Raw genomic sequence first — 13,226 nt, forward strand, 5'->3', positions numbered from 1 at the left:
TCACAGAAATACAGTTAGGTACGCGCGACTCAAACCTCACCTTTCCGTCCGTTAACCCACCAAATGTGTATTGAGTACCTTCGACCCGTCAGGCACCATTCTAGGTACCTGGGGTTTGTCCGGAACAAAAGGATCCAAATCCGTGCCATGGATTGGGGAGCTTACGTCCTACCCAAGAGAGAGGCCACGTAAATGTGGCCTGCAGTCCTGGGAGAAGTGCCACGGGGAGAGGCGCAGAGAGGGCAGAGGTGGTCGCGTGAGCGGGCTGGCCAGGGTGGGCATCCCCGAGGCGGTGGGGAGGCGCGTCCGAGGAGGGCGGCAGGCCGGCCCCTATACATCCCTGGGCGCGAACCTTCAGTCAGCGCGAGGAACAAGTCTGGAGAGACCGGCCTCGCACCCGGCCGCCGCGGGCTCCTGTGCCGGGCAGCCGGCCCGGGGTGCAGCTGCGCCCAGCGCCTGCATGGGGGTGGAGCCACACGGAGAACCTGACCCGCATTTTTGTAAGCAGCAGAAATTGATGAGTTGAGCAAGAACGCAGTGTAGTTTTGAGAGACCCGGTGAGTTTTGAAGAAAGTCCCTCTGAGGGGTCACCAGATGGGCACTGTGCGCCTCGGCCGGCAGAGCTGCTCGGGCTGGGCCCTTTGCGGCTCGTGTCTAGGGACTGCTCACTCTGTCCGCTGGTGGGACCAGCCACCTGCACACTTGTCACCACGTGCGGTAGGAGAACCTGCCCCGGTGGGCGCAGGAGACGCACCCAGTCCTGGTGGCCCCTCTGCCAGCTCTGTCACTGAGCATGAGAGTGCCCGGAAGTCCACAGCGGGCCCACCCCGAAGCTTTGCAGGGTTTGCGTAGTGAGGAAGGGGGTGTGTGCAGGGCATGCGCTCGTGGGGTTGCACCGTGAAGCGTAGCGGGAGTCTGTAGACACCATCACACAGTCGGTGCTGTTGTCAGAATGAGATGCTGTCGCCGTGGACAGGCCACCTGAGTCACGTCATCTCGACTGTCACCCAGCACTAACTTTGAGGCTAACAAGTAAAGTTGGCCGGGAATGGCCATTGCTTCAGCCAAAACATCAGAATGATGCATAGAATTTGAAGTCATGGCAAGCAAAGTGTTATCTGCATTTTGAAGAGCCAGAAATACAATCGATGCCTTTTAGAGCGTTGTTAAAATAGTGATGTGAGTGCAGAGCTTCGGTCGGGGAGGAAGCAGGGAGGATGCTTGGCGCTCGCTCTGTCGCTCACCGAAGTCCGGACGCGTCTCGTGCTCCTCAGACCTGGAGAGGACACCCTCTCGGGCCCTTTCGCTTTTCCAGAGCCGTTTGTTTCCTTGCGTGGGATGACGTGGTTGCACTTTGCTTATTTACTGTTGTTTTTTTTCCAGCAGAATTTCTCCTTCTTAGAATGGAGCCGAGTAAAAAGATGGACTCCCCCGGCTCGCTGCAGACCAACCCGCCGCTGAAGCCGCACCCCGACCGCAGCTCCGGGCCCTCGGTCTTCGTCCCCGAGCAGGGAGGTTACAAGGAAAGGTTCGTGAAGGCCGTGGAGGACAAGTACAAGTGCGAGAAGTGCCGCCTGGTGCTGTGCAACCCGAAGCAGACGGAGTGCGGACACCGGTTCTGCGAGACCTGCATGGCCGCCGTGCTGAGGTGGGCGCCCTCCCCAGCCTCGCTCTTCTCCAAAACACAAGCTCTGGAGGGAAAGCTCCGCAGAAACCCAAATAAATTCTCAGCCCACTTGTGACTCTTTTAGGGCAACCGGTAGGACCCACGCTGGGTTTGTGGGGCCTCTGTGCCCTGGGCCCGCACCGCCCCGCCCCGCCGACTCCCGCCCCCGCCTCCCCCACGCCTCCGTAAAGTCTCCTGCCCCTGCCATGTTCTTGACCACCGCCCCTTTGTCCCTGGTGCCCCCTCCCCCGTCTGTGTAGCTGGCTTTTGCTCTAGGAGCTCACAGGTCCATGGAGACACACCGCCAGACGGCGACAGAGGAATGACCCTTCAAGTGCGCGGGCCGCAGTGTGCAGGGCCGAGGAGGGGCTGGGCACGTCCCTAACCCCTAACCCGAGAGGGAATCCAGTCACGTGCTCAGCAGCTTGTGTGAGTGGAGCGCACGCGCCCCTGCAGCCGCGGCGGACAAGTGCCTGTGCCATTTCGGAGTCACGGGGTGTCGGCGAGGCTGGCCAGGACAGCAGGGCCTCGTCCCACAGGTGTTCTGAGCATGGTGCTGGGCACCGGGTGACTCAGGGCGCAAGATGGCTCAGGCTCGCCCCCACCAGGCCACGCGCTTCCGGACTGCTGAGCACAGCAGCTGCCTCCTTCCCTGCCACCCTCCCCGTCACCCTCTCCTGGTCCTTCCATCGTGGTCCCCGCCACTGATCCCCAACAGTGAACCCAGCATTCCTGCTGCAGGTGGCAGAGCTCGTGAGTCCAGCTTAGTGGCTGCAGCTCCGGGGCGGGCCAGGGCTGTCCCTCTCTGGTTTCCGGCCTGCTCCTGGCTCTCCTCCTGCTCTGTGTTCGGCAGGTGCCCGGGGATTCCACCCAGATGCTGCGCAGCCCTGGGGTGTAAAGCTGTGGATAGAGTCACGTGATTCAAGCAGGGCCGCACACGCTCCACATAGTGTGGTCTAAGTGAAGGAGTTTTTATTTTAAAAAGCACTCGTTACCTCCCCCCATCAGCCCTCAGCTCCCCGCCCAGCGTCCTCTACCCACAGCGCCCACACGCATGCCCGGCCCTGCCGCCCCTTCCCTGGAGCCCCCGCCGAAACCCAGCCTAGATGCCTGCAGCCCCGAGGCTGTCTGGGGCAGGGTCTTGGGAGCAGAGAGGGCTCAAACTCAGCTTCTATTTTTAATCGCTAGGAGGCGGTTTCCAGGTACAGGGTGGGGTGAGAAGCAAATCCACGCAGGGCAGCTTGGGAGCCGTGGCTCACGTCCCGAGTGTAGGGACAAGGATGACACCAGTGGCTCCTTGGAATCTCTGCGCGCTGGTCTGTGTCGCTGCCCCGGCCTCTCGGGGCGCCGGGCAGGGAAGAGCTGCCCAGAAAGTACCCGCTCCTGAGAAACTGTGCGCTCACACCGCAGAGCCCCCACAGATGGCGGGTTTTGGTTTCTGAAATAAAATTTCACTTTTAACTTGAAAGGGGCTTTCCAGATGGGACTGATCTGCTTAAAAACTTCCTTATGAAAAATGACCCTTAAAGAAGCCCCTTTCTCCTATGGTTTCATATTTAAACCAGACTCGCCTTGGCATCCGGAGGCTCCGCCCGGCCGGACCATCGGGCTCGGCGCGTCTGGGGGGCCTGGCGAGTGGGACTTCTGCGCTAACGTGCTCGTGTGTTTCTCCTCAGCTCCTCAAGCCCGAAATGCACTGCGTGTCAAGAGAGCATCATTAAAGACAAGGTATTTGGGGCTTTAAGCAACCGCTTTGTCGGTCGTGAGTGTTGAGCCGGTGACCGGCGGCGCCCCAGTTTCACCCCAGAGTGTGACGTGGTGGCCGGCGCAGTGGGCTGAGTCGGGACCGTGTCCTGGGAGCCCCTGGCCAGGCAGGGAGGATCCGCCCGCAGGCCGCCCGGCTGCACGTGCTGAGCGAGGGGCTTCGCCCGCCTCGCCCGCCCTCGCAGCGCCGCCCGCTGACCCCCCGCGGGAGTGAAGCAGGCCGTCTCGGGCCTTCGTGCCGCGCAGCTGAGCTCCACCGCCGCAGTCTTGTCTCGTCTGACGGCTCCCATTGAACTTGCTCCCTGCGCCCCATGCCGTGTCTCGTAGTCGTTAGCCACATGTGGACGTCAGCCCCTCCTCTCCTCTTCCCTCCCCTTCGTACTCGCGTGTGCCGGTGGCACTCATGGGGTCGCCGCAGACTCTCAGAGCACAGGCGCCCACCGCCCTCCTGGGGCCCCTTTCATGGCGTCCCTGGCCATCCATGTGCTGCCAGACCCTGCCGGGCACACTTTTAAGTCTGAAATGATTCATCCTTAAAGTACTTAAAACATCAATAAAAATGTGGAGTTCTAGTATTTTGATTAATGAACCTAACAGTTTTTTAACTGTAGGTCATTAAATTGTACAATAAAATTCTTGCTCAGGGGTTTTCCTGTCTAAAGCACTTTGCAGATTGGGTTTATGGTTGGGCAGCCCCGGTGAGCACAGAGACGGCAAGGCTGCTGGCGATAGGTGCTCTGGGCTGCCTGGACGGGAGCATCTGATGGGACCCGCTCTGGACAGTTGAGAGGCGGCACCGTCCCGCCCATAAGTCCACGCACCTTTCTTTTCTGAGTGCTACCTGCTGCCAAAGACTTTGGTTAGTAACAGGAAAAGAGATTGTTTTCAAGAAAAATCGCTCGACTTCACCCCAGTATCTTAACTGGTAGCTAACCTGTTAACTTGTTGACAAGTATCTAACCAGTGCGATTGAGAGAGAAGGCTGAAAGAGCAGAGCAAGGTGATCTTTAGTGTCTGTTATTACTCAGAATTGCTGTCCCTACTAGTTTTTTTGAATCGTAAATGAGGCTGGCTGAAGCCCCGGAGTCTCAGGAGGAAGTTAGGTCCTGGGAGGCTGAGGTCACCGGTGATGGGCCGCTGTGGGACAGTTGCAGTAAATAGATCTTTTCAGCTCTAAAATTCTGTACTTTTATTCTGATGTTTTCAATCTATGTTTGTTTGTTTTTTGGTTTGCTTGTTTTTGTTTTTTATCTGTAGCATTAAACTCAAGTGACTTAAGAAATTTAGTAACACAAAAAGGGAAATTATTTCTTACTGGTTAAAAATATCTATTTCATTGACATTGAAAAAGGTCATGATCTTAAATTATGTTTTTAAAGGATTAGGTTTGACCTGAAATTAGTTTATTTTTAACTGTTGACAGCTGTTGATTCTATTTTCTTTGCCTGTGGAGTTGAAAAAGATGTTAAGATCCCTGTCTTACTTTCCCACGGTAGCAGCGGTAAACGTGGGAGTTTCGCAGAAATGCCGGAGGCCTCAGGCAGTATAGCTTGTGTTGTGAGCACACTTGTTCTCTGAAGGAATTTAGAATTAGAGAAAGGAAGGTTTTCATTTTCAAAGGGAAACATTTTCATTATTGGATTAATCTCAGTCTTTGCAATATAAATTTAAAAGAGTTATTTTTTAAAAATTACAGGCTAATGCCTCCTCTTTAGTGAAAATGGAGTTGTGAGTGACATAACTTTAGGAAAAGGAACCAAAATAAAATGTTTTGTGAACCGCCTACCAGATGTGCTGTTTTACAGTAGTTCCTGTTTGTGCAGCAAGCGATCGAAAGAGGCATCGCGTTGCAGTGGGCTCTGCCCTGGTCCCGTGACGGGAGGCAGGTACCCCCTTGGCCACCTTCACAGTGCCAGCTCCTGAAAGCCTCCAGAGTGCAAAAGTGGACGTGGTCCCGGTGTGCCCCACCTTGAGATGGTGTCAGAGTTAATCCGCAATGTCTGGATGCTCCAACGTGATCTCCCATTACTCCGTGTTGCTTGATTTCTTTGGGGTCACCTAGCACAAGCCTGGCAGTTAGAAGTTGTGTTATTTAACTCGTGTCTCTTAACGGGGACTGCTCCTTTATTCTGCTTACAGAAATTAAAAATTAAGATGGTCCTTAATGTTTTCTGAGGTCCACTTAAAAGATGCTCTCCTAATTTTTTTGAAGTGGCTTTGCCTTGTCCGAAGTAGCAGCATGTGGAGATTAAGAAATACTAATCCCCTAAAATAACTATCTTTCAATTTCAGGTGTTTAAGGATAATTGCTGCAAGAGAGAGATTCTGGCCCTTCAGATCCATTGCAGGAATGAAAGCAGGGGCTGCGCGGAGCAGCTGACACTGGGACACCTGCTGGTGAGTCTCGCGGGGCCGCGGGAGGTTCCGGCGCGGTGTGGGGCCGCGGGAGGTTCCCGGGCGGTGTGGGGCCGCGGGAGGTTCAAGGCGCGGTGCGGCCCCGCGGGGCCAGGTCGCCGCGAGCCTTGGAAAACAGAGCCAGTGGGAAGGCCGTCAGGGCCACTTGGGTAGGAGACGTTATTTTTATGACATCGTTAGCAGAACTGCCAAATGATTCTTAAACACTCTCACTCTATTAAAATAGGAAGAACTCTGAATTGAATTTTAATTTTGGAAGGCCCATTAAACCGTTTTTTTAACCTTAAATTTCACATAACTTTTTATGTTTTTTTGATTAGTATCATTTTATCTTGAAAGGATATTTGAATTAGAATAAAACAAAATCCTTAGCACATAACCGTTTATTTATCCAGAAAGAGTTGACATAATTCTTCAAAAGCAATATAGTTCGAGTAACCACTAGAGTATAAAATTCAGTGTCTCTTGATACATTTGTCACTCTTCTCTGTGAAAAACTGGTCTAATGGCAGAGAGAAACATTTTCCATAGGATTTAATTGCATGGAGTCTAGAATCTGGCATTTCAGATTGAATTTTTTGCCGATTAAGATCTTTGAATTGTCTGTCTTTCAGGTGCATTTGAAGAACGATTGCCAGTTCGAGGAACTTCCGTGTGTTCGTGCTGACTGCAAAGAAAGAGTGTTGAGGAAAGACCTGCGTGATCATGTGGAAAAAGCCTGTAAATACCGCGAGGCCACCTGCAGCCACTGCAAGAGTCAGGTCCCGATGATCACGCTGCAGGTGCAGTATTGTCTCGTTCTCCGACTGTCCGCGCGGTGTGATCCGTGCACAGAATAGCTTTTAAATGATGATTCTAACAGGAATAAAGACAAGAGAGACGAATAAATAGCAATTTTCATTTGACTTTATTTCAGAGTTAAGCTTTATCTGCTTTGCAGATTTTGATTTATGTGATTAGCGTTTTTCATTGCCTTGATTGGCTATCATTTGGGATGCCAAAAAAATGAAGACTATTTTTTTAAAAGGTAGGATTTTTCATTTGTCATTTGTTGGAAGGAGTGAGCATACTTGTTCTCTAAAGGAATTCTAAGGGAATAGCCTCAAAATCTTGTTGAATGGCTTGATTGTTTTATAGCTCTGTGATGACCATCACTCCAGGGTCCTTAATCCTGCAGTGTTGAAGTACACTCGTCTGTCTCAGAAAGATGAGGATTTAACGTTTTTTTCACACCTCGATTATTTTGGCACAGTTCGACATTGCATGCATGTTAGAATCAGATCACTTATCTGTAAATTGAAGAGGGAGACGTTGGGGGTGGAGGACAGACTTTGAAAACAATCACGGGGTAATCTAAAATAACACCGAGTGTAACGGGAGGAAACGGTGGCGCGTGTGCCCGTTCGCCGCGCGGGCATCTGCGGAGCCCTGCTTTGTGCCGGCGTTGCTCCGGGGCCCCAGGATCGGTGGCGAAGCGCCCCTCCTAGCCAGCAGAGACGGCGGGCGGGCCTGCGACGTGGTCGTGGTCTGTGCCACGAAGAAGAGTAACTGGCGGCGCGGGAAGGGGGTGGTCAGGGCGGGGCCCTGTGGCGGAGAGCCCCCTGCAGGGAGAGCCTCGGAGGGGGGCGGCCTCGGGGCGCACACGGGCTCCCAGGTGGAGCCAGCTTGGCAGGCGGATTTGGGGAGCTGTCAGGCCAGCGGGCAGACCGGAGGGTGGGGCAGGCAGGGCGGCCTCGAGCTGGGGTGGTGGCGTCAGTCCCACGTGGCCCTGCTCTGGCAGGCGTGATAGGCGGGGCGCGGAGGCGGGGCGCAGCGTTGGCCTGGGCGAGGAGGGCAGGGGTAGGGAAGGGCCTTCGGGTAGCCAGTGGGACTAGCTGACGGCTCGAACGTGGACGCCCAGCGTTTGTAACGCGAGCAGCTGGATGGAGCGGCGGGGGGGCTCGCTGTGGAGTGCCGAGCTGGGGGCAGGAGAGGGCAGTGGTTAGGCCTCCAGGAGGAGTCCTCGCAGCCCTGGCGCTGCAGCGGCGGGGAGGAGGGCCGGCCAGAGGACAGAAGCCGAGGCATGCGAGAAGAGCCAGAGCAGTGGTCAGCGTGGCGGGGCCAGGACAGCGGTGTCCCAGAGCGAGGGAGCTGGAGGGCGACAGGCCCAGCAGGGAGGGGCCGGGAGTGGACCCTGGACTTTGGCGGGGCGGTGACTGATGGGCCTAGGCAAGTGCAGCTGGGTGTGGCGCCAAGTTCCTGGCGGAGGTTCTGGAGCCCGCTGACCAGAATTTAGGAGAAGGTTGTACTTTCTGGTATGAAATGAAATGTACTCTCTACAAACTTCCTATTTACCTTACTTTGTCTAAGTTTCCTACACCTGTGACTTTCTTCTGTCGTGAAAGCTTTTCCCTGTGTGATTGTCTAGACATTTCCATTTACTAAGAACTTTTTAAGAACTGAATCCTCCCTTCCAAAGAATAGTGGTGGCATCCGTCATAGTTGAGTAATCCCCTCAGTGATCAAACTCGAGTGAGACACCGCAGGCCGTACGCACAGTAGTGTGCTGCATCGCGGTTGTACTTCTTGCGAAAATCTTTGTTTGCAGAATAGAACCCAGGAATTAATCTCATCCGAGAAAGCATGGTAGGGTGTGTTAATTAAACACCGTATAAGTAACTCCTGAACGGGGCTGTGAGTGAGGAGACTGGTTTCAAAATAACCACACAGCGCAGGATTCGTGAGACGTCCGTCGAGTGCACGGGGGGGCAGCAGACCCCGAGGTGCTGAGGACACGTGAGGGCGTAACTGACAGTCCCGCCCCTCGTTCACTCCCTGGTCCTGGGGGCAGCGTGACTGCGACGAGGGAGGGCCAGCTCACTTAGCCCGATGGGGCCGTGGGGGGCTGTGGCGAGCAGGCTGCGTTTCATTTTATCTGGGTCTTAGGTTTATCAGTTGCAGACCCGGATAGAGGCAGGCGCAGGTACACAAAACGACAGTTAGCAAGTTTGAGACCTAAGTTGTACAAATAAATATTCCTTGTAAATCTCACCACGCTCTTGTGGAGAAGAAACCTTTGTAAGCGGTTCTGGCAGTGCTGATGTTAGCGGGTACCTCGTGGTGAATGCTGCTCTCGGTCGGGGCCCGGACCAGCACAGGGACACGCCTGGGGCAGGCCCCTGCCAGTGCGCCGTGCCCCTGACTCGCGGCCTGCCCGCCAGCAGGGAGCTGCGCACCCCCTCGCACGCCGGCAAAGGGCCCCTGGCTCGCCATGGCCCTTCTGTCCCGGCAGGGGCGTGCTTTGCCTCCTAGGTCTGACACGCGGGGCTCATTTTCCCAGGCTTTAAGAGTATGTTTAGAAAGAGCGACCGTCGGACTCAGGTGGGCCGAGCACCGCGGGCCGCCCTGACGTCCTGCATCTCCTGTGTTTCGTGTTGGGCCCGCATGTCCGATGCTGGTAAAATACAGGTTGATAAAGCATTGGAACCTGAACCGCTGCACCTCACATGGGAGGTTCTTTCTCTGTTTGAACTGTGATGATGACGTCATATCAACTGTTTGGGGGTTGTCGTTTCTTTTTTTAAAAAAAATATATAGGTTAGCATCATTTAAAGTGTCAGGAAAAATCCCTTTTACGTTTAGTTTAGAAATTATTGAATGTAAGTCTTTTTAAACAATTCTGTTAATTTGCGAGAAGTCAGAATTACAAAGCTCTCATTTTACCGGAGTGTACGTAGTGTAGGTGCAGCCACTTTGGGACAATTTGGCCACATAACTGGACGCCTGGAGAAAGCCAGATGATGAGAAGTGGAAATGGCCCAGGGCCCAGGAGAGAACATTGCCGTCGCTCCCCGCTTAGGGACGCCCGCAGCAATCTCTCGGTCCCTCCGGCGTCCTTGGGTGTGACATTCTTGCCCTCATCTCATCGTGGACGGGGCCTGTGCCTTCACGTTGAACTGTCATCATCACCTAGGCCCTTTGAGGTTGAAATTTGTGCCATTTGGGGGAGGATTAACCCAGAATGTATCTACATTTTCCATGCACTAACGATAACGTAGACAAGACTTCAGGACCATAATTTAAACACCGGCCAGATCACACTGTTTTCAGGTGTGTGAGAAGCATCATTTCCAGATTCGAAACTGAGAGTCCAAAAGAAACCTGTCCCTCTGTCCAGCCAGCAAATGCCGGACGTGGTCCCGGCCCGCCACGGCCTGCGCCGCGAAGAAGGGCGCGGACAGCAGTGGCAGAGGGAAGGGCCGCCACCGCGACACCGCCCGGTGCACCCCAGGGCCCTTGCTAGGCCGGTGTCGAGTAGATGGGAGAGGCCTTATTTTTCAGCACTCAGACTTTTTCAATAAAAGGACCCATCCGGGCATCACGTGAGTGCTGCGACACCAGGGGACAATAGCAGTGAGCAGAGGGCTTCCTTTGGGTCCGTGTGGAGACGTTTGCGGGGTCTGAAGGACAGGCTGTGTGTTTCGAAGTTGACGACACTTTCTTTCTCTCCTCCAGAAACACGAAGACACTGAGTGTCCGTGTGTGGTGGTGTCCTGCCCCCACAAGTGCAGCGTCCAGACCCTTCTGAGGAGCGAGGTGAGGGCGTGGCCGGGCCCGGCCGGGGGCTCGCGAGTGTCCGGGCCTCGCGTGCCGCAGGCTCCGCTTTTCCCTTAGTAGCTGAAACCTAAGGTTTTCACCGATCACGGTGGTGATACGTAGAGCAGGAAAACGAGACACCTCATGCTGTTCTTGGATCAGAAATTTCAGAAGCAAGCAATGAAAAGCTACAGAGTGTTAAATTTAGAGCACACTATTTTTAAGAATTAAGAAAATGGGATTACTTTACAATGCAACCAAAGATGTCACTTTTTATGTTCTAAAAAAACTATTTTTAAATCTGTAAAGTAGGAATTACTATTAGTGTCTCAAGAAAATAAATTAATTTAGAGGTATTTCAGAGCCATCTGGCCACACGTGCTGTGTGCGTGCTGTGTGTGCTTTGCGCTGGGAGCAGGCGGGTGTGGGCGGCTCCTGAATTTCAGGGCTGCCGGGAAAGCCCCCCAGGCAGCCTCCCCAGAGGCTGTTCAGGCCACACCCCCTCTCGGGCCCTTTGCATTCACTTAACTTGATCAGGATAGGTCCAGATGGAAAAGTCCCCAGGGTTTTTAATGTTTCGCATCCGATCCTGACCTGGAGCCCTCTTCGATTGCTGTTTCGAGTGTCATCTGGGGCTCTGGGTTTGTGCGTCCCCTGGTCCCCTGGCTGTCCCTTTAGTCCTGAGTGCTCCGATCTGAGGAGTCTGCTCACCTCAGCCTTTTTCACAGCCTTGAGTTTTACCCCCTGATTTGGGGGAGGGGGAGGTTCAGTCCCTCATGTGCCAGTGAGCAAGAGGACCTGTTTTGACCTCCAGCTGGAGACACGGGGCGCAGAGAGATCCCCAAGAGCCACCCTCACTCGAGGTGTGTCCTTCTAGAATTTGACTCTTTGGGCAGGGGCAGGGGTCCCTGCCCCCTGAATGTGGCTCTCAGGGTAGCGGGGAAGTGCACACAGGTGGCTTCCACACCTGCACAGCCCCTCCGTGGGATGGACCTGTGGGGTTCGTACCGCTGAGGTAACTGCTACGGTGTTAAACACTCGCCTCAGCTTTTCCTCAGTCAAGGCTCTGTGAATTGGAGACAAAAGCCACTTCCATTTTGCCTCAGTTATTTTTATATTAAAAAATCTTTAAACCTGTATTTACCTTGGGTTTCTGATGAAAAGTACTATAGATTATTCTTGCCTCTATTCCAAAATGCCTAGAAATACTGGAAGCTTCTGAGAGTGATGATAATAAAGCGAATTTAGGAGCAAGTATGACCCTAAATTTATAGCCGTGCACCGAAAATAACGTCAAACTCACCACGTCCCTGATTTCGGCATCAGAAGTGTTAGCTGCGTAGACTCACAGTGCGTTAATGGCACTGAAAGGATGCGTTTTAAGATTTTCAAGTTGCCGTCGAGCGCACGGACAGCCTCAGGCTTTACCTCCCCGCGGGTCACCTGCGATGCCCCTTCTTTCCCGGAGCTTCCCTCCAGGTGCACGACCTCCCAGGCTGGGTCCAGAGGGACGTCAGGTGTGCTGGGCACTAGGTCAGTGACCAGCGTGGCCTCCCTGGCTCAGAGCCCTCCCGCCAAGTTCGGCCTTGGCCGCGGTCGGGCGGCCACCCCCCAGTGTCGCCCTCTGCCGTAGCAGCCCCAGCAGGGCGAGGGAGCGGTCCAGCCTCCGCTTGTCTCTGCACTAAACACTGACCGAGAGGGGGCGGTGGCGGGAGCCGCCGCCCGCCACCTGTACAGGCGTTGGTCTCCTCTCCCCTGCGGGGCATCGTAGGCGGTTCTCACTCTGCGATCCGCCAGCATGTAAGATGAGCAGAGGGCCTCGATGACTCGTCCTCTCCCAGCTCCCCGTAACGCCCCCGGCGCTCAGAGGTGCCGGCTCGCGTTGTCAGAATGCCTTCAGAGTCCTTTGAGAAGCTGCGTGACTCGCGGCCATGCAGAGGAGCAAGGTCTTCTGGAAGGAAACCCCTCCCCAGTCACCCTGAGGCCCGAGCGCACGGCACCCTGTGGGAGCTCGCGCTGGGAGTGCGCCTAACCCTGTGTCCTGTATATCAGGCGTGTGACCCAGCTGCATCCTGAACGCTTTCTATTTTTTGTGTTTCATGATTTTTGTTTATAGTCTTTAAATGTGCATTTCAGTTTATGTTTTTTTTTCCTTTTAATTCTGGCACTGCAGACAGCATGTCACATTTTGAACAGCTCGTTCTAAAGAAATTGCAATTTAAGAACTGTTACAGTGAATGTATTTTTGTATATTGGTGTATATATGTGTATACACGTGACAATAGTGTATATTTACTGCATATGAGTCTAGGAAGCAGATGAAGTGTACACACCTGCAGCTGTAAACGCCATTCGTAACAGTACAATCCAGATGCTATCTGTGCCCTGAATATGTTTGAACATTTTCATGCAAACATTTGTGCCACAACTCACGTCTCTTTCCCGTTGCAGTTGAGTGCACACTTGTCAGAGTGTGTCAATGCCCCCAGCACCTGTAGTTTTAAGCGCTATGGCTGCGTTTTTCAGGTCAGTATCCGACATTTGTCCTTCCCAGTCGCTGACATTCTGCCATGAGAGACAGTCGATTATAGTCATATTTTAATGTGCAAGTTCTGGACTTTTAGTCTGTGTCAGGGAGCCGAATCACCCCGCTGCATGGGTGACCGAAGCCACGTGGGTGCTCCCTTTTCATTCCGCTGGTGTTTTGAGACTTCAGGTAGACACCTGTGCTGAGAAGGAAGTCAGTACGTTCCAGGAGGACGACTCCATCTAAAACCAGCTCATGAGTCGAGCAGACAGACAGAGC

General features: G+C 53.8%; 1 protein-coding gene across 4 annotated transcripts in view; it reads left to right on the forward strand.

Annotated features, from left to right (window-relative positions):
- TRAF3 (TNF receptor associated factor 3) overlaps window positions 1-13,226 on the forward strand; it is a 91,570-nt gene that overhangs the window by 63,215 nt on the left and 15,129 nt on the right. For 2 of the 4 annotated variants that reach the window (XM_016165988.2, XM_016165986.2), the window contains exons 3-8: window positions 1,387-1,648; window positions 3,343-3,394; window positions 5,723-5,827; window positions 6,460-6,627; window positions 10,340-10,420; window positions 12,872-12,946. In XM_016165988.2, the coding sequence (XP_016021474.1) occupies window positions 1,404-1,648; window positions 3,343-3,394; window positions 5,723-5,827; window positions 6,460-6,627; window positions 10,340-10,420; window positions 12,872-12,946 (726 nt within the window). In that variant the 5' untranslated portion in view covers window positions 1,387-1,403. Of the gene's footprint in view, window positions 1-1,383; window positions 1,649-3,342; window positions 3,395-5,722; window positions 5,828-6,459; window positions 6,628-10,339; window positions 10,421-12,871; window positions 12,947-13,226 lie in introns of all 4 variants that reach the window. The other 2 variants (XM_036239498.1, XM_036239499.1) reach the window with 2 other exon arrangements.

This window comes from Rousettus aegyptiacus, unplaced genomic scaffold (assembly GCF_014176215.1).
Source record: "Rousettus aegyptiacus isolate mRouAeg1 unplaced genomic scaffold, mRouAeg1.p scaffold_m13_p_3, whole genome shotgun sequence".
NCBI lineage: Eukaryota > Metazoa > Chordata > Mammalia > Chiroptera > Pteropodidae > Rousettus > Rousettus aegyptiacus.